At 41.7% G+C, this 23,731-nt stretch overlaps 1 protein-coding gene across 1 annotated transcript in view; it reads left to right on the top strand.

The window, feature by feature from the left end:
- Positions 1-4,071: 4,071 nt before the first annotated feature.
- FAM98B (family with sequence similarity 98 member B) overlaps positions 4,072-23,731 on the top strand; it is a 45,257-nt gene continuing 25,597 nt past the window's right edge. The window contains exons 1-4 of the mRNA XM_077818939.1: positions 4,072-4,165; positions 6,394-6,542; positions 9,027-9,161; positions 10,736-10,914. Of these exons, the coding sequence (XP_077675065.1) occupies positions 4,101-4,165; positions 6,394-6,542; positions 9,027-9,161; positions 10,736-10,914 (528 nt within the window). The 5' untranslated portion in view covers positions 4,072-4,100. The remainder of the gene's footprint in view (positions 4,166-6,393; positions 6,543-9,026; positions 9,162-10,735; positions 10,915-23,731) is intronic.

The raw sequence follows: 23,731 nt of genomic DNA, 5'->3' as shown, positions 1-23,731 counted from the left end.
CGCAATACTCCCGATGTGGCCTCACCAGTGATGAGTAGAGGGGAATAATCACTTCCCTTGATCTGCTGGCAGTGCTCCTACTAATGCAGCCCAATATGCCATTAACCTTCTTAGCAACAAGGGCACACTGTTGACTCATATCCAGCTTCTCGTCCACTGTAATGCCCAGGTCCTTTTCTGCAGAACTGCCACTTAGCTAGTCGGTCCCCAGCCTGTAGCAGTGCATGGGATTCTTCCATCCTAAGTTCAGGACTCTGCACTTGTCCTTGTTGAACCTCATCAGATTTCTTTTGGCCCAATCCTCCAATTTTTCTAGGTCACTCTGGACCCTATCCTCTCCCCCTAGCTTAGTGCCATCCGTGAACTTGCTGACGGTGCAATCCATCCCATCATCCAGATCATTAATGAAGATGTTGAACAAAACTGGCCCCCAGACAGACCCCTGGGGCACTCCGCTTGATACCAGCTGCCAACTAGATATCGAGCCGTTGATCACTGTCCATTGAGCCTGACGATCTAGCCAGCTTTCTATCCACCTTATAGTCCATTCATCCAATCCATACTTGTTTAACTTGCTGGCAAGAATACTGTGGGAGACCGTATCAAAAGCTTTGCTAAAGTCAAGGTATATCACGTTCACCGCTTTCCCCATATCCACAGAGCCAGTTATCTTATCATAGAAGGCAATCAGGTTGGTCAGGCATGACTTGCCCTTGGTGAATCCATGTTGACTGTCCCTGATCACCTTCCTCTCCTCCAAGTGCTTCAAAATGGATCCCTGGAGGACCTGCTCCATGATTTTTCCAGGGACAGAGGTGAGGCTGACTGGTCTATAGTTCCCCGGATTCTCCTTCTTCCCTTTTAAAAAGATGGGCACTATATTTGCCTTTTTCCAATTGTCTGGGACCTCCCCTGATCACCATGAGTTTTCAAAGATAATGGCCAATGGCTCTGCAATCACATCAGCCAACTCCCTCAGCACCCTCGGATGCATTAGATCCGGACCCATCGACTTGTGCATGTCCAGCTTTTCTAAATAGTCCTTAATCTGTTCTTTCACCTCCTCCCCATACTGTGCTGCCCAATGCAGCAGTCTGGGAGCTGACCTTGTCTGTGAAGACCAAGGCAAAAAAAGCATTGAGTACTTCAGCTTTTTCCACATCATCTGTCACTAGGTTGCCTCCCCCATTCAGTAAGAGTCCCACACTTTCCCTGACCACCTTCTTGTTGCTAATACACCTGCTAATATACGTGGAGAAGTAGGCAGGGGTAGTAGTCTGAAGGCTTGATCAGTCTCGGCAGACACTCCATCACATCCTGAATTCTAGCTCCAGGCAAGCAGCACACATCTCGAGTTTCCTGGTCTGGACATCAGATGGATGACTCCGTTACCCTTAGGAGGGAATCCCCGACCACCACCACCCGTCTCCTCCTTTTGGGAGTGGTGGTCGTGGAACCCCCATCCCTAGGACAATGTATTCCATGCCTTCCGGTCGATGGGGTCTCCTTCTGATCCCTTCTCTCAGATGACTATTTCAAACCATTCTCCACCGTAGTATCTGTGCAGAGAGCCTGAAAACAGTTTCTTACCTCTATCTGCATTGAGGGTACATGGGTTCTCCTCTTTCTTCTTCTGGAGGTCACATGCTGCCAATTTTCTTCCCTGTTCTGCATTGCACTCTCAGATTCTTCAGCATGCTGTGCCTGCAGTACCAAATGCTGACTTCTGTCCAGAAAATCTTCATTTTCTCTGATGCAATGCACAGTTGATACTTGGGTCTCTAGTCCTTTAACCTTCTCTTCCAATATGGAGACCAGCTTGCACTTCGTACAGATGAAGTCGCTTCTATCCTCTGGGAGAAAGACAAACATGGCACATCCTGTGCAGGTCAGAACAGCTGATTGCTCACTATCCATAATGTCTTCCTTCTAAGAGCCTCTTCAGATGTTGTATTTACTGCTCGCATAAGCCTGAAAGGCAAAAAAAACCAAAAACACCTCTGTGGGAACTCCCAAGCAAACTCCCTCTGTTTGCCTGTCCTCAGTTCACCGCTCATTTGGTTTGCAACTGGCTGCTTTTTTATAAGGCTGCTGGCTCGAACCAATTGGCCCGGCTCAAAGCCTTCCCTCCAAGTGCATAACACTTGGCAGCCCTGCACACCCCTCAGCTGTATTGAGGTCAGTACAGGAGTAGAGGTTTGCTCACTTTAAAGGTTCTTGGGGTACCCAGGACTGTGAGTCACCTTGTTACTCCCTGCCACCAGCAAAAGGGAGTCATGCTTGTGCTTAACTGGGTGTCAGCTCCCTAACACCACCAGCTTGTCAGCCGCTTAAGCACTCTCCTCTGGGGGCTATGCCAGGCCTTACTTTGCCTTGCAGGTTAACAATATGTCCATCCTAGTCCCTGAGTCTCCTGTAGTGTTCAGTCCTTTATTCACTCAACACTTACAGAAATGCCAGGTCTGCTGTCTCCAAAGGAACAATATACACGTCAGCTTGTAAGATTCAGCTCAGGAGCAGCATTTTGCTTAATATCACAGCACTTAGATATATTTATAGTGAAAACAAGAATAAATTTATTACCAAAGCTTCAAGATAAGTGATAGTGAGTTAGGAAACAAATAATTACATAGAAAATTATAAAATGCTTTTCTAGAGAGTAAACTTAACTAACGGGTTAATTTCCTGCCTAAAGAAACTTTATCTCACCCAAAGTCTTCTGCAGTGTTTTCAGCCAAGGCTGGCTGTGATCCTGTTTTCATGAATGCAAATATGGCGTTCGTTTACTTCCAAGGTGCAGGATGAGGGTGGTGTCTGCTTTGCCTTCTACATGTACCCCCCCAGAGTTAATTGTCTGTACTCAGAGCCAGGATAACCACCTATGGCTTATTTTTTCTGTGTGCTGCTTTTCAGTTGACTTTACATCTCTTTATTAACATTTGTACGTAAATGGGAATTCATTGTTGGCGTACAGTGCTTCATTTACATCCCTACAGAGACAGACATTCCTTATCTCCTGTCTTTAGAGAAAAACCTGTTTTTCACCTCTGCTGGTGACTAATTCCTTGACACAGACTTTAAAACCATATTTTCAGTATATATATGTAACTCCTTACACAGTATCTGTACATACATTTCACAATGCTATTAATTATCAGTGTGACCCCAGCTTTCATTTAAGACCTCACTTGACATTCTTTGGTGAACCAGGATGTACATAACAGAATCAAAATACACCTGTAGCCTTCTTGCCCGCTGGCATTAAGGGTTTCTTAGGCCACGTTCTCATTACTGAGTACCAGAAGAAGTCTTGATGGGTGCCCACGTGTCAGGGAAGACTGACTGGGGCAGTCTATGGAGGGAGCTCAGAGACCAGGTCAATGCTATGGGGCAGAGGTGGGAAGACATGAAAAATAATTTGTTTTTAAAATGCACGTGTAAACTCTGGCCTCCTTTATCCTTAACATCCACCTCAGTCACCCTGCTCTGAGCTAGAAAGCTTCCTGCAGAAGCCAATCAGGGATACTCCAGCCTCCCGTGCCTCTGGGAGGCAGCCTGGGGAAGGCTGGGGCTGGGGCAGAGTGAGGCTTCCCCCATGCCGCCAGGACACCCCACTTCCTGCCCCAAACTGCCGACCAGTTTCCTCGGGCCCTGTATGGAGATGGGGGGTCGGAGGGGCCCTGGCTCTGTCCTGAGCATTTCAGGAAGCGCCTCGGACTCTCTGTGCCTATCTGGTCAGTAACGTTTGAAGCTCCCCCGTTCAGCGCGTCCCCGCAACTGGAGGCCTGTGTGTAGAAGGTGCCGGGCCTGGCTCGCTCGCTGTCGGCCAGCAGCGCCTACCGTCCCCAGACGGGCGGGCGGCCGGGCCTGTGTGAGGGAGCGGCGGACACCCGGCGCCGTGCGGGGCGGGGCCTGTGTGAGGGGGAGGGGGAACCCGAGGCGAGGCGGGGCGGGGCCTGTGGGGGGACAGCCGAGGCTGTGCGGGGCGGGGCCTGTGTGGGCGCGAGGAGGGAAAGGCGAGGCCGTGCAGGCGCGGGGCCTGTGTGAAGCCGGGAGCCGGACGGGGCGGAGTCTGGGGGCGGCGGGGCCGCGCCGGCAGCATGAGGGCGCGCGAGCAGGAGCTGAAAATGGAGAGCGACGTTCTGGACGCGCTGGAGGCTTTGGGGTGAGTGTGGGGGGGCGGCCGCCGGGCCTGTCCGCTGCTCCCGTTGTGCAGAGGCTCCGTGGGCCCCGTTTGCAGGGGAGGCCGGGTAACAGTCGCTCCCCGCAGCCCCACTTCAGCAGCCCGCACTGGATCCTCTGCGCCACAGTCCCTCGCTTCAGCCCCTGAAGCCTTGTGAGCAGCTCGGCCTCCCCCGGCGCTGTCCGCCTGCGACTGGGGCTGCTCCGGCGGGACTCGGAGCGACACGGGGGCGCCAGCCCCGGCGTGTCTCTGGCACCGAGAAATGGCCCCCAGCTGGGACCTGAGGGGAGGGAGGGAGCGAGAGTGGGAAGAAGGGGAAACTGCGGCGGAAGGAGCATCCCCAAGGGGATCCTGGGGGGCCAGCGGTCTGTGTTGATTTAAAGAGTTGTGCGCGCCCCCTCTCTCCCCCCCCCCAGCAGGGGGTCGGGGTGCTGTGGTCCCGCCTGGGAAGGACCGATCCTTTGGAGGGGGCCGCGGGGAGGGGGGGGAAGGTGTGGAGATGGGTATGGGAGAAGTTGGCACTTAGGCTTGAGGGATGGGTGCAGGGACTTCGTCAACCATTGTGCGTGTGTGTTAACCTGGGAGATCTGGGTAATTCATCTGTGTTTTGTGCTTACCCTGTCAGAACCTTATTTTGAAAGGGGAAGAGGGCTAGTGTGCTCTAGCATGTGACACTTCTGTGGGAATAAAATAAACTATATATATATGTATCTCTCTCATGATAAAGGATTCCACAAAATGACTATTGGAAGACTAGAAATCAGTAAATGCTAATGGTACAAGTAGTGGATGTGTGTTTTTCTCCAATGTATTCATTCAACTTTGTCTTCCTTAAAGTAAGTCCTACTGCATTCCATTTGTTGGGAATAGTTCTGAGTATAGGGTACCCGTCCTGCAAGTTGCTCCATGTGGGTGGAAACTTGGACCCAAGAGGAGCCCTATTGAAGTCAGTGGGGCTCCATAGAGGCACATACAGTGCACTTCTCAGAATTGGGCCTTAAGATTTCAAAATAACCCTTTTGTGATACAGTGACTATCAAGAATACAATCACATAAATTGGTAAGATCTTGGATGTTTAATAGAAAATAGATTTAGATCATATTATATGGAAAAGCAAGACTTTCTTTACGTTTTACTACCTATTTGACTTCTATTTAGAGTTAATCATTTGATGGGTTTGACCATATTAGGATAGTGAAAACTATATATATTTATTTCTCCCTCAAGTGTAATCATGAAATAGAGATCTCAGATGCACATCTCATGGAAGAGGGAAGAGTTACACTAACGCTCTGTGTCTGTAAAGCTAGAAACAATGACCAACATTGTTAGCTTGCATGACATTATGAAAAGGCAATGAAGATATTTCTTCTGTTCTATATAGGTTCTATATATGTGGTATCTGAGCACCTATATGCTATTAGGAGACCAAGCAAGAAGTAAAGGAGAAATCTATGTAGCAGGGCCTTTTACTTGGTACAGAAATTCGTCAAAACAGAATCTCACAACAATAGAATGTGCCAATCCTGAAAAAGCCTAGCTTCTTTGAACTCTGCTAGAGATAATGATTTGAAGAAATGAAAATAAGGATGAGTTTACAGTGTAATTTTAAAAATTGCAATGAGAACTGTTTTTAAACATTTCCCTATAGTACCTGAACCCCAAAGGTTGCAGCCCCAGGAACCTGAAAGTGAAATATATTATGAGCAAAATGAAAGAGATTTCATTTATTTTCATTGTCCAAACTCAGGGAAATGCAAAAAGTAAACAGGGCATAAATAATGAGAAGTACATTTGATTTTCAAATTATTTCATTGCTAGTAATTTGAAGTAATAGGTAAAACAGTTTTCTTTACAATTTTTTTTAAATTGACTAAGTCCATTTAAATTGTGTCCTGATTTATAATCTCTTCAGCATAGTCCAAATCTTAAATAAAAGTATAAATACGTCTAAGTGGTTTTACATATCTGTGGTATTTAAACACATGCATACTTTCTGCATTGTCAGAAAATCAACATTAGTGCAGCATAATTTCTTTTACAATATTTAACATTTAGGAAAATTTGTAAGAGATGTGAATTATGAATTTAGTGATTCAAAAAATTGTAATGGATTAATCCAGTTTCTAACTGCGAAACAATTTTACATGAAAATAAATTTAAAATCCAGGTGCTGTATTTGTCAATTTTTTTTTTCCCCCCTGTTCAGGTATGAAGGTCCCCTGTTAGGGGAGGAAGCACTTAGCAAAGCAGTAGAAAATGGATTATCTTCACCAGACTTTTCTGAGCTTTGTGTTTGGTTAAGTTCTGAAATAAAATCAGTGTGTGACCTGGAAGAAAGCATCACTTCAACAGCTGGTATTTCCACAAAATTTGAACTTTAATTTATTGAAATAATGTAGTGGTTAAGACTGTTTATTTTTTATAATTTATATTTTGTTTAATAATAACCTTTTAATCTTAGTCAAAGAAACAGTATTGATGCTTAGGAGTAAGATAGTTGTAGTAAAGAACAAACCCAAGGGTAAAACTCATGTGTTGGTGTGTTCTGTTTTTAATTGTTTAAAATTTTCTTAAATCTTACTATAAAAAGACATTCACATACAACCTACAAATGATTGTAGACTTTATATTTTTGTGATTTGAAATGGTAAAGCAATATGTACGTAACTCATTTAGTTAAGTTTTCCCTCCATAACTTCTTTATGTGAAAACATCCCACGAGGTAGACTCATAGACATTAATGCCAGAAGGGACCATCATGATCATCTAGTATGACCTTCTGCATGTTGCAGGCCACTGACCTCTTCTGCCCGCTCCTGTAATAGACCTGTAATCACTGCCTGAGTTACTGAAGTCTTCAAATCATGAGACTCCTCCATTATAGAGCATCCACCATTTATGCTAGTTTAAACATGCAAGTGATGCATGCCCCGTGCTGCAGAGGAAGGTGAAAACCCCTGGGTTCTCTACCAGTGTGACCTGGGGAAAATTCCTTTCTGACACCAAGTAAGGTGGTCCGTTACACCCCAAGCATGTGGGCAAAACCCGCCAGCCAGCCAGCTGGGAAAGAATTTCCTGTAATAAGTCAGAGCCCTCCCCATTTAGAGTCCCATGGACTGTTGGAGATATTTGCTACTAGCAGTCGCAGATTGTCTATATGCCATTGTAGGCAGGTGCATCCGATGAAGTGAGCTGTAGCTCACGAAAGCTTATGCTCAAATTTGTTAGTCTCTAAGGTGCCACAAGTACTCCTTTTCTCATACTACCCTCCATAAACTTATCAAGCTCAGCCTTGAAGTCAGTTAGGTTTTTTTACCTCCACTACCCCCCTTGGAAGGCTGTTCCAGAACTTAACTCCTCTGATGATTAGAAACCTTTATCTAATTTCAAGCCTAAATTTATTGATGGCCAGTATATGTCCATTTGTTAGAAAAAATCATTAAATACATGTATTTATAGAGAAAGTCAGCCTTCTTTTGATTAGGCTAGTGGTTTTCAACCTTTTTTGCATTTTCAGACCCCTAAAAAATTTCAAATGGAGATGCAGACCCCTTTGGAAATTTTAGAGTCTGCGGACCACAGGTTGAAAACCACTGGGTTAGGCTGAACAAGCAAAGCTCTTTGAATCTCCTATCATAAGGTTGGCTTTCCATTCCTCCGATCATGCTAGTAGCCCTTCTTTGGTCCTGTGATCAATCAGTAGACCTCGGTCTTTCTCCTCCTCTGTCACTTCCAATTAAATCCCCAGTTTATAGGAAAAATTTCTGTTGTTCGTTCCTAATTGCATGACCTTCCACTTCGCACTATTAAATTTCATCCTATTACTATGATTAGTGCCCTACCAAATTCACAGCCACAAAAAACGCGTCACAGACTGTGAAATCTGGTCTCCCCCTGTGAAATCTGTATAGTATAGGGTAAAAGCACACAAAAGACTAGATTTCATGGGGGAGACCAGCATTTCTCAAATTGGGATTTCTGACCCAAAAGAGAGTTGCAGGGGAGTCACAAAATTATTTTAGGGGGGTTGCGGTATTGCCACCCTTACTTCTGCACTGCCTTCAGAGCTGGGTGGCCGGAGAGTAGTGGCAGTTGGCCAGGTGCCCAGCACTGAAGGCAGCGACCCGGCAGCAGTGGTGCAGAAGTAAGGGTGGCAATACTATACCATGCCACCCTTTCTTCTGCGCTGCTCTTGGCAGTGGCTCTGCCTTCAGAGCTGGGCTCCCAGCCAGCAGCTGCCACTCTCCAGCTCCCCAGCTCTGAAGGCAGCACTGCTGCCAGTAGCAGTGCAGAAGTAAGAGTAGCAGTATTGCGATCTCCCCGCCATAACTCCTTTTGGGGTCAGGACCCCTACAATTACAACACTGTGAAATTTCAGATTTAAATAGTTGAAATAATGAAATTTACTATTTTAAAAACCCTATGACCGTGAAATGGACCGTGAATTTGGCAGGGCCCTAACTATGATCTATGATTTTTGATATAAAAATGACACCCATGTTATGGTTTGAAGGGAAAATAAAGCCTATCCCACTCGATGTAAACTACTAGTCCACTTCAACTGATTGCGTTGGTTCCTTGCGTTGGGGGATCATTATAGTATTGTCTTCTGGTTTTGAAATATGAAGGTGTTATGGTTTCTTCTAATTTAAAATTCTTGCTTATTTATGTATAGGACTCCATTTTTAATTTAAGATAAAGTCCTATTGAATTGGTCATAAACTAATATGTTATGTTTAAACTTGTAATTATAATTAATTTTCTTAATAACAAATTTGAGTTTAAAATAAAAAAAAACCCGCTGAATTTTGTAGTGATTTTTTTTCTTATTTTCTTAAGGTGGGGAAGATGTAGAGAGTTTCCAGCTTGAGATTAGTGGTTTTTTAAAAGAAATGGCTTGTCCGTATTCAACACTTGTGTCTGGAGACATTAAGGACAGGTTAAAAAAGAAAGAGGATTGTCTTAAACTCCTGTGTAAGTTGCAACAATTTTCACTCTTGCAATAATATTTACTTTTTGTAAGCTCTTTGTGTTCTTTAATCTTTTGCATATTTATCTTCTCTAACATCATAGTTTGTTTCACGTTTTTGGTTGCTTATCTTCCAATGTCTTCAGTGTTGATATTTCTTTTGCCTCATATTTGTCTTCACAGTTATGTTCTGTAGCCCTTGATCTATAAGTATAACTCAATGGGAGTTTTGTGCAGTAATTAAGAACACCCAATAGACTTCAGGATTCAAGTGGCATAGAAAATACTAGTTTTTTAACATCAGTGATGCTCCACCTCCCCCATTCTGAGTGTCCGAATACACTGTTTTCTGGCTGCTAATTATATTACACACCAAAAACCATGTTAAAAGATCATTAACTTTTCAAAGTCAAGCATGCAAAAGTTAGAAAATACCAGCATAAATGTTGCCTGTGCATCTGCATGTGAGTGCTTTAGCTGAGATTAAAGTAGCTAAGATCTCTGGAGATTCCATCAGCACTGAGCATGCTGCAGCCATTCACAGTTCCTGTGTGTCACCAGAAAGTACCTGTGCCATCCCAACAGAATAACTGCACATGCTCCAACCTGGAGATACAGGGAAAGTCCAGCTTCTTCCCTGTAACAGCTGCTTCGAGTTAGGTATGGCAGTGGAACTGAGAGCAAGGAGTCTGTCTCACCTGTGCTCTCAGTGACCTCCCTGCTGGCACCTAGGTAGCGTGGAGGAAGAAACTGCCTGACTCAAATGTAAAGGGGACGAGAACTGGACCTCTGGGGCAGGGAGATACATTGGGGTAAGGAACCCAAGGGACTGTCTGGACAAGGAGACTGGCACTGCAAGCTTCCCCTCCACACACATATCACTGGGCTTCAACTGGTTGGATATAGAGGATCAGACTATGACTTAACTTGTAACTTTTAAGTGTAGACCAGGCCTGAGGTTGCAAAGTCAAGTGCTCAAAAGTTAGGAAATGCTAGAAATTAGCTTGTCTGTCAACCTTAATTCATGCTGTATAGATTATGATACAGTCTTTAATGACATCACATAGGCAACCTCAGTTTTGACCTTTCATGACTTTTGAAGCCACCTTGAAAAATTTAAGCCCAGCCGATTAAAGTTTGGCAAAGTTTTATAAACAACTGAAAACGGGGTTGTGTAATATGACACGTTAGGCAATCTTAATAGGTGGCATTGCCTGTTACACATATAAGGGCAATATTTTGAGGGTTTTTAGAGGAAATATAACTTTTTTGATGACTCTGTTTTTCTCTAATATGGGATTTTCTTATACATTTTTCAGAATTATATTGGTGGTCTTTGTCAGGAAGGAAGTAGGCCTCTTCCCAAAAAACTGAGTACCAATCAGTTACATGCTTATAACTCTAATACGTTTGTATAAAGTAGTAGCTCTTTGACATTTTTCATTAAGTTTGCAGAATTCTGCCTACTTCTTTTCTGATACGTTTGTATTACAGTACGTTTTATTTACTATGAGAATACCGGCACAAAAATATTCAAGATGTCTTAAAGATGCTATTATAACACTTTTTTTCTCTCTAGTATTTTTAAGTACAGAGCTTCAAGCTTTACAAATATTGCACAGCAAGCAACTTAAAAGTTCTCATTTGGAAAAGAATAACGAAATCTATCAGGAAGTACAAACTCTCTGTGACGCGCTGGGCCTATCAAAGTCATCATCTTCTGACATTCCTCTCTTGTTAAGCAATGTGGAGTCAAAGGTACAGAATTTTTAATCTTTAAATATTCTTTTACTATATGACTTAAGTGTGAGATCCAACCTTCTAGTTCATTAAAGTCCTGTACAACTAGCACAAAGGTATTCTGGTTTTGGAAAATAGTTTAACCCTCTCTAAACTATATGTAACTGTTTTACACTAACCCATTTCCGTTACTATGTTAAATACGTGTGCTGCACTCACAATGAGATGTGCTTTGTACCTGGTGATGTAGACTTTTCAGTCTATAGCTTTGTGGGACAAGGTGAAGTAGTGTACTAATTTTCCTGATACGCAATGCAAGTCATTTTAAGTAGTAAAGGGGAAAAGTTTTTATGTTAGGTGCACATAACTGGTTGTGCAAAATTTATTTGAATAAGTAATGATCCAAATATGTATGTATGTGTTTATGCGAAGATGATCATATCAAACCTCCACTTTTATTTCTTGGTTTGAAAATATTTACAAGTACTTACTTCGTGAATGCCATTCTGTGAATTGTGGAATTGCCTGAAAGAGCCTGACTAACCTAAGTTAGCCATTTCACCAAACAACTTAAGGAAAACCGTTTTTGAGACTTTACCTCACCAAGTTCTAACTTGTTTGATTCTAAATTGACTTCTGTGCTGCAGAATATAGAATAGGCTTTAGTTTCTTATATCATTTTTAAAAAATAATTTAAAATGATTAAGTGTTAAAAGGAACACCAGTATGCATTTCCGTCCCTCAGAGTCCTCTCTACTCTTGAGTGTTGTTTGGCTTTTGGTGAGTTCCTTCTGGGGTCCCAGGTCCTTTCCCTGATCAGGAAAAGAAGCTTGAGATGGGAAAATGGGGTCCAGGAGAATCTCCTCTCACTACTGCAACAAGCTCCCTTTACCTTGTTCAGAACCAGTGGTTTAAAGGTTCTCCCTCTTCAAAGAACCTTTGTTACCTAGAATCTGTATTTTTTTTTTAAAAAAAAGGAAGTTCTAACACCATGTTTCTTTGTTCTTTCTTTTCTGCTGTGGATTTTCAACTGATCAACCCCTTCTCCTCTAGAGCAGTGGTTCTCAAAGCCGGTCCGCCGCTTGTTCCGGGAAAGCCCCTGGCGGGCTGGACCAGTTTGTTTACCTGCCGTGTCCGCAGGTTCGGCCGATCACGGCTCCCAGTGGCCGCAGTTCGCTGCTCCAGGCCAATGGGGGATGCGGGAAGGGCGGCCAGCACGTCCCTTGGCCCACACCGCTTCCTGCAGCCCCCATTGGCCTGGAGCGGCGAACTGCAGCCACTGGGAACCGCAATCGCCTGAACCTGTGGATGCGGCAGGTAAACTAACCAGTCTGGTCTGCCAGGGGCTTTCCCTGAAGAAGCAGCGGACCGGCTTTGAGAACCACTGCTCTCTAGACAACCTGGGTAGAACTGGCTTTCCCCTAGACTGCAGACATCCCATTGTTTTAAAGTGCTCCCATTTGAAGGGAAGGCTATTCAGTTTTAATGACTCTCTTGTTCCTGAGCCCTGAGATATGTGACACTAGCACAGGTAACAAATGACTTGTTCAGTGATAGAGCAATTTCATAGAATCAACCCAAATTCACAGATTTCATATAGACCCATTTCCCAGACTGTCATGATTGTCTTATTGTAAAATGGGAATAATTATTTCAGAAGGATGTATGCTTTTATTTCGGCTGCCAGTATTGGTCTCAAATGCTGCAAATGCAAAAGATATTGTATTAGTATGGTGAGACTGGTAACGCCTTGCATTTTAAATCCCTGAATCCCACAAATCAAAGTATTCTTTCAGCCATGTAACTTTTCTATTGTTTTCAAGGACGTGGCTGTACAACAGGCTAGATTACATAAGTAAATCAAGATATTGACCCATTTTTCAAAATCTTTGCGAATAACAGACACAGTAGCCTAATTAGGCTTACTTGTAGGGCAGTCAAGTGATTGAAAACATTAATTGCAATTAATCGCACTGTTAATAATAGAATACCATTTATTTAAGTATTTTTGGATGTTTTCCATATTTTCAAATATATTGATTTCAATTACAACACAGAATACAAAGTGTACAGTGCTCACTTTATATTTTATTACAAATGTTTGCATTGTAAAAAAGAAACAAAAGAAATAGTATTTAATTCACCTGATACAAGTACTGCAGTGCAATCTCTTTATCATTAAAGTTTTACACTGTTTTATTTGTGAATGCAGTTATTTTTTGTACATAATTCTACAAGTCCACTCAGTCCTACTTCTTGTTCAGCCAATCGATCAGACAGACAAGTTTGTTTACATTTGCAGGAGATAATGCTGCCCACTGCTTGTTTACAATGTCACCTGAAAGTGAGTTCGCATGGCCCTGTTGTAGCTGGCATCACAAGATACTTACGTGCCAGATGCACTAAAGATTCATATGTCCCTTCATGCTTCAACCACAATTCCAGAGGACATGCTTCCATACTGATGATGGGTTCTGCTTGATAATGATCCAAAGCAGTACACGCTGATGCATTTTCATCATCTGAGTCAGATGCCACCAGCAGAAGGTTGGTTTTCTTTTTTTGTGGTTTGTCTTCTGTAGTTTCCGCTGCAGTGTGTTGTTGTTTTAAGACTTCTGAAAGCATGTGCTACACCTCATCCCTCTGAGATTTTGGAAGGCGCTTCAGATTCTTAAACCTAGGTGAAGTGCTGTAGCTATCTTTAGAAATCTACATTGGTACCTTCTTTGCATTTTCCAAATCTGGAGTGAAAGTGTTCTTAAAACGAACATGTGCTGGGTCATCATCTGAGACTACCATAACATGAAATATATGGGGAGTGTGACAGGTTTCAGTCGGTCCTCCAAGCCCCTAGGGGGCAATGGAGAGCTATGGTCCCACTGGCAGGCCTTAGTCACACCTTTCGGGCACTGGGGAATTAGTGGGAAAGGTGTGCTGGCAGGGGAGCGCCGGCATGAGTCTGCAGCGCGCCCCTCAGGCAGGGGAGCGCCGGCACGAGTCTGCAGCGCGCCCCTCAGGCAGGGGAGCGCTGGTATGGGTTGGTAGCGCGCAGTTTTGCTACCCAAGGCAGGTTGGCCGGGGTAGGGGAACGCAGGCCCACCCAACTCCACTGCGTTCGAGCCCAGAGCCCTGACAGTGGCGGGAGGCGAAGGTCCTGCTGCTTGGTCAGCTGGGGGCCATCCGCGCCCCGCTGACCAAATACACCCACCACACGGTGCAGTTCTGCCCCTGGGCTAGTTCCTACCCAGTCTCTCAAGCGGGTCTCTCCGGTCCCTCCAGCTCGTCCAGGTATTCCGCTGCTGGCAGCTCCAGCTCCTTCTCTGTGTTTGGACTGACGCTGGCCTGGGCTACAGCCAGGCCCCTCCAGGTCCTCCGGGTACTCAGTGGCTGGCAGTCCTGGTCGCCACAGGCCTTCCTCCTGGGTTGGCAGCAGGATCATGAGGGAGCAGCCTGTGACTGTCTCCCTCCCTGGTGCTGCCCTCACTGGGCAAAGGGCCCCGCCCTTTGTACTTCCTGTCCCACCCCTCCCCTTCCGGGGATTGGCATAAGCTTGATCTGGCCCCGCCCACTCAGGCTGAGAGGGTGGCTCTTTACTGTCTGGTTCGGAGGGAAGCCACCCTGGCTCCCTACAGGGAGACATACAATTCTCCCCCAAGGAGTTGAGTCACAAATTTATTTAACACACTTTTTTTTTTTTTTTTTTTTAAATGAGTGTTTTCAGCTTGAAAGCATGTCCTCTAGAATAGTGGCTGAAGCGTGAAGTGACATATGAATCTTCAGCATATCTGGCACAAAAATGCCTTGCAATGCGGGCTACAAAGGTGTCATGTGTATGCCTGTTCTCACTTTCAGGTGACGTTGTAAATAAGAAGCCGGTAACATTATCTCCTGAAAATGTAAACAAACTTGTTTGTCTTAGCGATTGGCTGAAAAAGGAGTAGGACTGAGTGGATTTGTAGTCTAAAGTTTTACATTTTGTTTTTGAGTGCAGTTATGTAACAAAAAAAAATCTACATTTGTAAATTGCACTTTCAGGAGAGAGATTGCCCTATAGTACTTGTATGAGGTGAATTGAAAAATTTATTTTTTAAAAATTTTTACAGTGCAAATATTTGTAATAAATAATATAAAGTGAGCACTGTACACTTTGTATTCTGTGTTTGTAATTAAAAGCAGTGCATTTGAAAATGTAGAAAAAATCCAAAACTGTTTAATAAATTTCAGTTGGTATTCTATTGTTGAAAAGTGTGATTTAAACTGATTGATCACGATTAATTTTTTTGAGTTAAACCCGTGAGGTAACTGCAATTAATCGACAGTCCTACTTATTTGCCATCTCTTTTTAATCAACTGTTTTCTCTCCAGTTCTCAAGATCAATAAGATTTATAGGCAAGTAGCCCAGCCAGCAGACCTCTGTAAATTTTAAAAAAACTCACATACAGTATGTCTACACAGTGATTTAAAAACCCGCAGCTGGCCTGTGCCAGCTGACTCGGGCTTGAGGGGCTTGGCTCGGGGATTGTTTAATTGCAGTGCAAATGTTCAGGTTCGGGCTTATGAGGTGGGAGGGTCCCAGAACCCGAGTCTAAACGTCCACGCTGCAATTAAACTGCCCTGTGAGCCTGAGTCAAGTGGCATGGACCAGCCATGGTATCTAATTGCAGTGCAGGCATATCCCTAGTGTGATTGCTTAAATCATGTTGTCAAAGTTATAAGAGACAACAAAAGAAATTTTTTCAAGCAAATAATTTTAAACCTACATTTTCAGCTCAGACTGATTACTTTGAATGTTTAGTACACACACAGCTGCTAGTACTAAACATTCCTATGTACTTTTGTGTGCTATGATGAAAACTTATACAACAGCTTTAAAAGACCACTTCACTAGAAGTTGATTCAGGTTCACTTAGCATTAACAACTGCACTGCGTCTGCTGGTTTTACTGTAAAATTCAAAGAGGAATCCTAGATTCTAATTTAGCTGAAAAGGCCTTTGAAAAACCCTTTCACACTAGTAGTACTCAATTTAGCAATGGGTATTATGTGAAGATAAAATTAATCATCTTCCTAATTGATTATCAAGTATAATTCTATATGTCCCTTGACTAGTCCCTGTCATGTTTTTTTAGCAGATGAATATAAGCACTTTTAAAATTTACATTTGGTCTATATGCTAAAAAATATATAAAATGGAGCAGTATTTAATGTCAAACATTATTTCATAATTCTGCCATAAAAGGGAGGTTGTCTGAGGTGGCTAGGCAAAAGCATGTAGGATAAGCAACTTCATCTTGCAGTTAGGCAGGCTGCTACAAGCCCTGTAGTCTGAACTGAAATTTGTGTGTGTACACATGTACACGTATACATTTTTATTTATTTTTATATATATATATATATATATATATATAAGACACGCACCACGTCTGATATCATTAGTGAAATTGTTATACAATGTAAGACTGATATTCATGAGGAGCTCGGGGGGGGGAGCCTATATTGCTCTAGTTTTGAAACAAAAAAACCCTCTCATTCTGAATGTTGAGGTATAGAATGGGGAAAAATAAGTATCCAGCAAATATTCATCAGACTCTTACAGCTCCCAGGTCTATCATATCTGGCAAACTTGAAGGTTTATTTTTTCCAAAAAGATATCCTTTCATCTGCACGGATGTATAAAAATGTTACTGCTGTAACTTATGGAGAGTTACAACAGATACTAAAACAAACAGAAGATTCCAGTGCAAACTTTTCTTTTATGTGAAAACCATTTCATACTTCTCTTCCAAAATGCCTGCCAATTCAGCAGTGAATTGATACCAGCTACGCTTGCTTTGGGGTCTTTATAGGTGTCAAAATGAGTGTATTAATCCATTGTGGCATATTCCATGCTGCTATTAAGAATTTAATGTGCAAATGTTTCTTCACGTACTCATTTTATATTAAAGTTTTCCTTGTCCTAGTGCTTGAGAAATATTGTAGAATCTTTATGTATCTTCGATTTTATACCGCAGGGCTTAATTTTAAATGGCACAGATTCACAATTTATCTTGACATATCAGAAGGAATTCCATATATCTGTAGGGGGAGCGGCATTAGGAAGATAATAGTGATGCCTTTATTTTGTTAGTCTCTTAACAAAAAGCAATTTTTTAGAATTCGTGATTATGCCTTTCTTAGTATTAGTTGCTTGTAATCGTTCACTTGAAATAAATTCTTGGATTTTCAAATGTCTGTTACATTTGACTTAATTTGGTTCCATGTAAAATTGTATTATTAACTTATTTCATGTTTGTCATTTGTAATAGAAACTTACACTCTTATCGGTTTTATCCAATTTTCAGATGTGTTTGCTGTATTTCAACATGTCTGCTCTTTCTCTGTCTAGCCTCATCACCATTGTCAGTAGCTGTGGGAATAGTTCTGAGAATAGTGTTTGATAGACTGCTGCTGCAAAGCCAAAGGGACAGATCACACATTGTATTTTGGTATGGCACATCAGAATGTTGATTGCGTTTTCAATAATGTCTCAGATTATTTTAAAGATAAGTATAAGTATAAAATCCAAACCGCTTTCTTCACTGTGACTATAACATTTATGGTAGAACAAATTTTGGACTTGAAGAGGTTGAAAATATCTCTTCGGATTTACATTTCTTATGGCAAACTGGTGCAGTGGTTACCAAACTATTTAAGACAGTGATACTCAGACCTCAGTGATTCAGGAGCCAAATTAGTAGTCAGCATTACCCAAAAGAACCGCAGTAGTGTGAATTCATTGTTTCATTTACTGTAGTACTATATATTTGTATTTAAACAGTATTGTTAAGGAAAAGTTAGCACATGTGACTCCATTTTGGTTTGGGGCCCACCATTGTCTAAAAGCAAGCACATCATGCACCAGGAGGAGTGATAATTAGATACTGCATCCCTGTGAAAATCCTCCTCCTTGTCTCCAGCCTGCCTTGACTCCCAGTATCTGTTTTTTGTCGGTCTCTAACTCCCTATCTCCTGGCCTTTGATGTGAGGCCTCCCATCCTGATAATAAAAGTTACTGATGCATGGCTTTAGGACCATACTGTGTAATTAACATACTGGTTTAGCACGAGGAATGCACCAAGCAGGGATAGGTGGTATATAAGAAAAGGGTTTGTTTATTGGTTAAGGTTTCCGATGCACGAGGGCAACATGCTTTGCTAAGAAGTATATAACCTTTGTATAACCTGTATTCAGGGTCCCCTCCTGGCTAGCAGGGGGGCACCACGCTCGAGCGTAATAAACTCAGTGTTTTTTGGGAACTCTGCAGTTGTGGACTTCGTTTATATGCCTCAGCCTAGATCCAAACTGTGCGTGTCCTCTCAGGTGTAATTCGCAGCAGTTGTGTGTGTGTCCTCTCAGGTGTAATTCGTAACAGTATGATGGGAAATATTTAGGTTTTTTTATATGTGTAATTCTCACAGTAAAATAGCTGACCAAGTATTATTTTATCAACTAAAGTTGGTTAATAACATAGTAAAAGCATCCTGATTGGTTAATAACTTAGACTGGTCAATAATTAAATCACACAGTATTTTAATATAATGTGCTGCAAAGAGCCACAGGAGACACATTAAAGAGCCACTTGTGGCTCACGAGCCTCTGTCTAGGTATCATTGATTTAAGACAATGTGAAGAATCAAGTCAGTTTTTAATGCTGCAGTGACCACAATACTAGAGTTATTTACTCCTGTTGGTAGGTTGAAAAATTAGTATGGGCACCTTGAAGTTTGCTTGTCAGGATGTTATCCTACTCTAGACTTGCCTTGGAGGGGTAAACTGAGGAAGAAACATTGACATTTAGTACAAAGGAAGCACAACTTTGGCATAAACACTGATCATCCAGGAGAGTCGCAGGAACTTAGTATCCTGTGGTTCATACTTTTCTCACGTGCAAGATTGTGTGAATTTAATAACTGTTTGTAAAGGAACAAAGAAAAAGTGACTAACATCAATATGAAATAATATAAAGATTTTAATATGTGTTCTGTCACCTAAGTGTTGCCTTATATACTGTGGTAATGTGTACAATAGAAAAGATCTAAATCCTTTAAGTAGTAGACAATGAAATGAAACACTAAAGAATGACCGAAAGCTTTTGAAAAAATATTTAAAAGTTGAAAAAAGAGGGAGTTACTTTCCTTTCTTGTGTTTTCATTATTTTTACAAAAGAGTTTTAGTTACATTTTCTGTAGTTTACTTTTTAAATTGAAGCTAGCATGTTGTCTTTAACATGACTAGTTTTCAAAAGCATGTTTATATGGCATTCACTAAACCTACAGTCTAACAATGAATAATGCACTTTAACATAACATAGTTATTAAAGAACATGGCAGATGTGTTCTGTTGTTATAGACTATATAACTGAACAGGTCAGAGTAGACGTGCATAAAAGACAAGCAAAAAAATGTCTTTAAAGACTGACAAATACCACATCAACACAAGCTTCTGGTAAAAGGGGTGAGGAAGGAGGGAATGGATGTAAAATGTTTGATACTAATGGTTTTCATATGATTGTTATGTAAATGTATGTGTCACTTTACAGATAGTGAAGGGTAAGTCTGCCCTTCGAGGTGGGGCGTGATTCCCAGTTTGAGGAGTCATACTTGTGCTAGCTCTCATCAAGCTAGTGTGCTAAAAATAGAATGTAATGGCAGGATCTAGCCTCTCCTGCATCTAGCCTCTCCTGCTGCTGCAACAGCTACATTCTGTTTTTAGTGTGCTAGCTTGATAAAAGCTAGGGCAAGGATGGCTCCTCGAGTTGAAAATCACACCACAGCTCAAAGTGTAGACATACCTTAAGATCAGTGTCCCTTTTCTGGAAGAGTTTACAGTGTAATGTAAGATAAATTAATGTTATAGTTCAACTCTTCAGGCCAGATTTTTCAAAGCATCAGAACCCTTATGAGCACATACAAATCTAATACTTTCACGAACAAGGGGTCAGGCAGAAAGAAAAACTATCCTTACCGTCTCTCATAAGATAGTATAGAAAAACCTCAGTGTGTATTAGAAGATGGAACTTTTAAAACTTATCCAAGAGTTTACAGGCTTAAAAAAAATCAAAGGAAGAAAGCAGATTTAATGCATGGGATTTTAAATTGGTAGGTACAGGATAGCTGCATATTTTAAATAGATTTTAGTAGTACAATATCCAGAAACTTGGCTGTGTCTTTTTAAACAGTAGAAAAACAGATCAAATGATTCAATGACTAACATTTACTAGAGGATACAAATAATCACAGAATTGTCCTAAAAATGCACAGTGGTGACAGTGACTTTGGAAGAATATCTCTTAATTAGTCAAATGTGTGCTCCTGCAACTGTGATTTCTGGAATTATGATGGATCGGTTGTCTTTTAAGACTTTGATCTACTCATATGTTTAAGTACACAACAACCGTATGCTGAGGTTGCTTTCATAATGCATGGTTCTAAATTCGCTTTAAAGGGTATGTCTTCACTGTAGAGTTAGCCTAGGCTCTTATCTGGGTATTTCTGCTAACCCCTTTCTGTTCCACATGCAAAATACCTGTGACATGAGTTTATTGGTCCTTTCTATTCAGGCTTTCTGGCTTGTTTGGGATGGTAGGCTAAAGCATGTATGCTGCTTTCATGCAGGCTGGTAACCCATCCAGTTTGCAGTGAGAACACAGGCTAAAGCACGTGTGTGCTGATAGTTGTCCAGTGCCTGCTCCCAAACTCCCCTGTGTGCCCAGACAGCAAACAAATTTTCCCACAACTCACTGGGAAGTGATCAGAGTGGTTCGGCTTGCAGCAGCACAAAGAACCATGGGATATTCCCCCAAAAGTCCTAGTGACACATCTCACCCGTGAGGACACAGTAACTTTTACATATGGCTTTGTAGTGTGGCTGCTCGCACCCAGGCTCTGTTGATTGTGGTGCTGATGTGGCATACCCAAAATGTTGCTACTTTTTAAATTAATGTTGCTGACTAATAAAGTTGATTCTGGATGGAAGTGTGTATGTATTCTTTTAAACTCACGAAAGTATGGTATAGAAATTAGAGAAATTTTCACAGCTCATCAGTTTAATCTCCCCGCCAATACAAGGTTGTTTCCTCTAGAACATCTTACAGTTTTTGTTCATAAGAAACTAGACAATGGGGCATCTCACTTTGAGAACACTTTTTCTGATGTTTAAATTGTCTGTTACTTAGTTTCATTGTGTATGGTATAGTCTACCTTTGTGTGTTGTCTGTAAATATTAGGAGAGTTGTATCTCTCCCTCTTCCCTTCACATTGCTAAACCGTATGCATTTAGCACTTCTTAATCTTTCCTCATGAGTCCACTCCTCCAACCCACTCCTTTTTGTTCCTCTTTTCTAGATTCCCTGTTTGTCTCAGTCCTTATGCTAATGACAGGTGCATGGAGCTGACCTCAGCATTCCAATTGTGCCTGTCCTATATTGAGCATATTATCTGTGTTTATGGCTTCTTCCTAATAATTATTTGATATAGAGCCCAGAATTGTAGTCCCCTTGTGTAGTAACCCTATCCCATTGCAAATTCATCTCTGATTTGCTGTTAACTCTCGTTTCTAGGTCTCTTTCAGCATCAGTGCTTTCCAGGTTTTCTTTCCCACGTTATGCTTGTTTTAGATTGGTATAATATTTTTTCTTTTTCCTGTTGGATGTCTGGGTTTGTACTTTTTCCTAAGTGAATCTCACTTCGATACATTTTGCTCTTCTTTGTGATCTCATTAGAGCATTTAAAATTACATTTCTGACCCCAACTGTGTGTGTGTGCGCAACTTCTTTTAGTGTCATTTCTAATGATCATTTAATGTGCTTCCTATTCCCTCTTCCCACCGATCCTTGCAGTTCACCAACTCTGCCACCACAAAGGTTGTTACTTTGCTATTTATTAACTTTAGTTAATCCATTTTTCACATCCCATGATAGTATTTATTTAAGCCAATTTGACTTTTGAGGCAGATGTTGTGATATGGTATACAAATAGTTTTACTAAAATCCAGGCACAGTGGCCAGACCCTTGGCTATGGCTAAGGAATGCGCAGTTCATGCTAGCGTGTGAACACATGGCTTTGAAATTCTCCTGATCCTGGTATGGATATACACGAGAGTGGTACCCCTGTTAATTTGGACAAGTCTGAAGTTGGCTGTAAATTATGCAGGCTGCTGATGCCCTCAAGGAGCCAGTATAGCAGATGGGGGATCAGTGGGGCATAAGGAAGCCCTGGCCATGTCCTCTTTTCTTATCCACAGTCTTATTGTGAGCAGCACTGGGGAGGGGGTGGCAGAGGAGATTCTAAACTACCAGAGGATCACCTTACACTGTATAGCAGGCCATTTTGTGCTGGAGTCAAAGCAGTAAGTTTCCAGACAGTTTTCTGTTCATTTCAGTGTGCTATTGGTTAACAGTCTGTAAGGCGAACTCACAGTTTGAAGAAACTTACTTCAGTGCCTTCTATCTGTGTCACTGATGACGTAAGGGAAAACAAACACAAAATACCATGTTTTCCAAAAGAAAAGTGGGGGAAAGGTTCTTGCTCTCCTCGGGCTATATAAACACTCATATGAGACATACTGAACAGAAATTTTCCTCTTGGTTTTGTTGACACCAAGAAAAATAAAACCATGAATCAGATACTAAAAAAAGGAAAACAGGGGAAAGAATTAACTCACTTAAAAATATTGCTACTAAAATAGATTTCTTAACGCATTAATGATGCTGTAGATTTTGATTCCTAGTGACAGCCTAAAGCTTCTTAACAATTATTGCAAAGATCCTATAATGTATATAAAATATGGCAGCTCTCAACCCTCTGACAGAAAGGTCTAAGATTGTTGGAGTTTTAGTGGAAAGAGAATTTGGAATTTATCCTTATACCATGTATCTTCTTCAAATGCCTGTGTACATGCAGATAATTTCAGCCCTGAGGAAATGATCTGTTGGTTTGCCTTGGGTCTAGGGTTATAATGGCATCCTTTCTTATCCTTCATAGAGTGTAAAATTGCATCAGTTCTAGCTTTATTTTCATTTGTTTATTTGGACAATAATCATCCACAGTTTTGTGTATGTTTAAAAAAAAAAAAAAAGAGGATATTGTCCCTTCTCCAAGCATCCCAAGTTCACATCCTAAATTTGCTATGGACCGTACTGTTCAGATGCGCAGAATCCTGCATAAAGGATCAAACATTTCAATAACTACCCACATAATTTCTACATGACTTTGAGGCCAATTGAAGAACTGCACATGAAGAAGACAGTTGAATGAAGAGGGAGCTTATATCAAGGTGGTATGGAACAGTTTGCTATGATGAAAGGGATGATGCAGCTAGAGCAGTTTTGAGGAAGGTAGAGAAGAGCATAGAGAACATAAGGGAAAATAAGAAACTAAAGGCAGAAGTGTAAGCAGGGGTGTTGCTGGTCAGACCTCTGAAGATAAGTCTGTAGAATTGAATACAGAAGAAAGCTAGTAATGGGATTAAGAGACAAGTGGCAAGAGAAGATCATTAGCTACTACTTTTAATACTAGTGTTTAGCTTCATATATGAGCATATATGCTCCCAAAATATTTCACTTCACAATTACTGATGGGTCATTTGGTGCTGGATTTCCTTGTTTCCAGCTGCTACATTGCATTAGATAGCTAAAATACAATAAATATTTCATTCATTCTAATTTTCACTGTAAGTAACTGCCGAAGTTGTCACAGGGCTATTATGTGATTGTGGGTGGCCCACATAATTGCAGTTGACAGTGGAAGTGATCCATGAGACAGTTAAGATGTGGTCCCTGCTATGAAAATATTTAAG

This window comes from Eretmochelys imbricata, chromosome 6 (assembly GCF_965152235.1).
Source record: "Eretmochelys imbricata isolate rEreImb1 chromosome 6, rEreImb1.hap1, whole genome shotgun sequence".
Lineage (NCBI taxonomy): Eukaryota > Metazoa > Chordata > Testudines > Cheloniidae > Eretmochelys > Eretmochelys imbricata.
The sequence above is the reverse complement of the archived record's forward strand: the minus strand, read 5'-3'. Positions and strand labels throughout refer to the sequence as shown.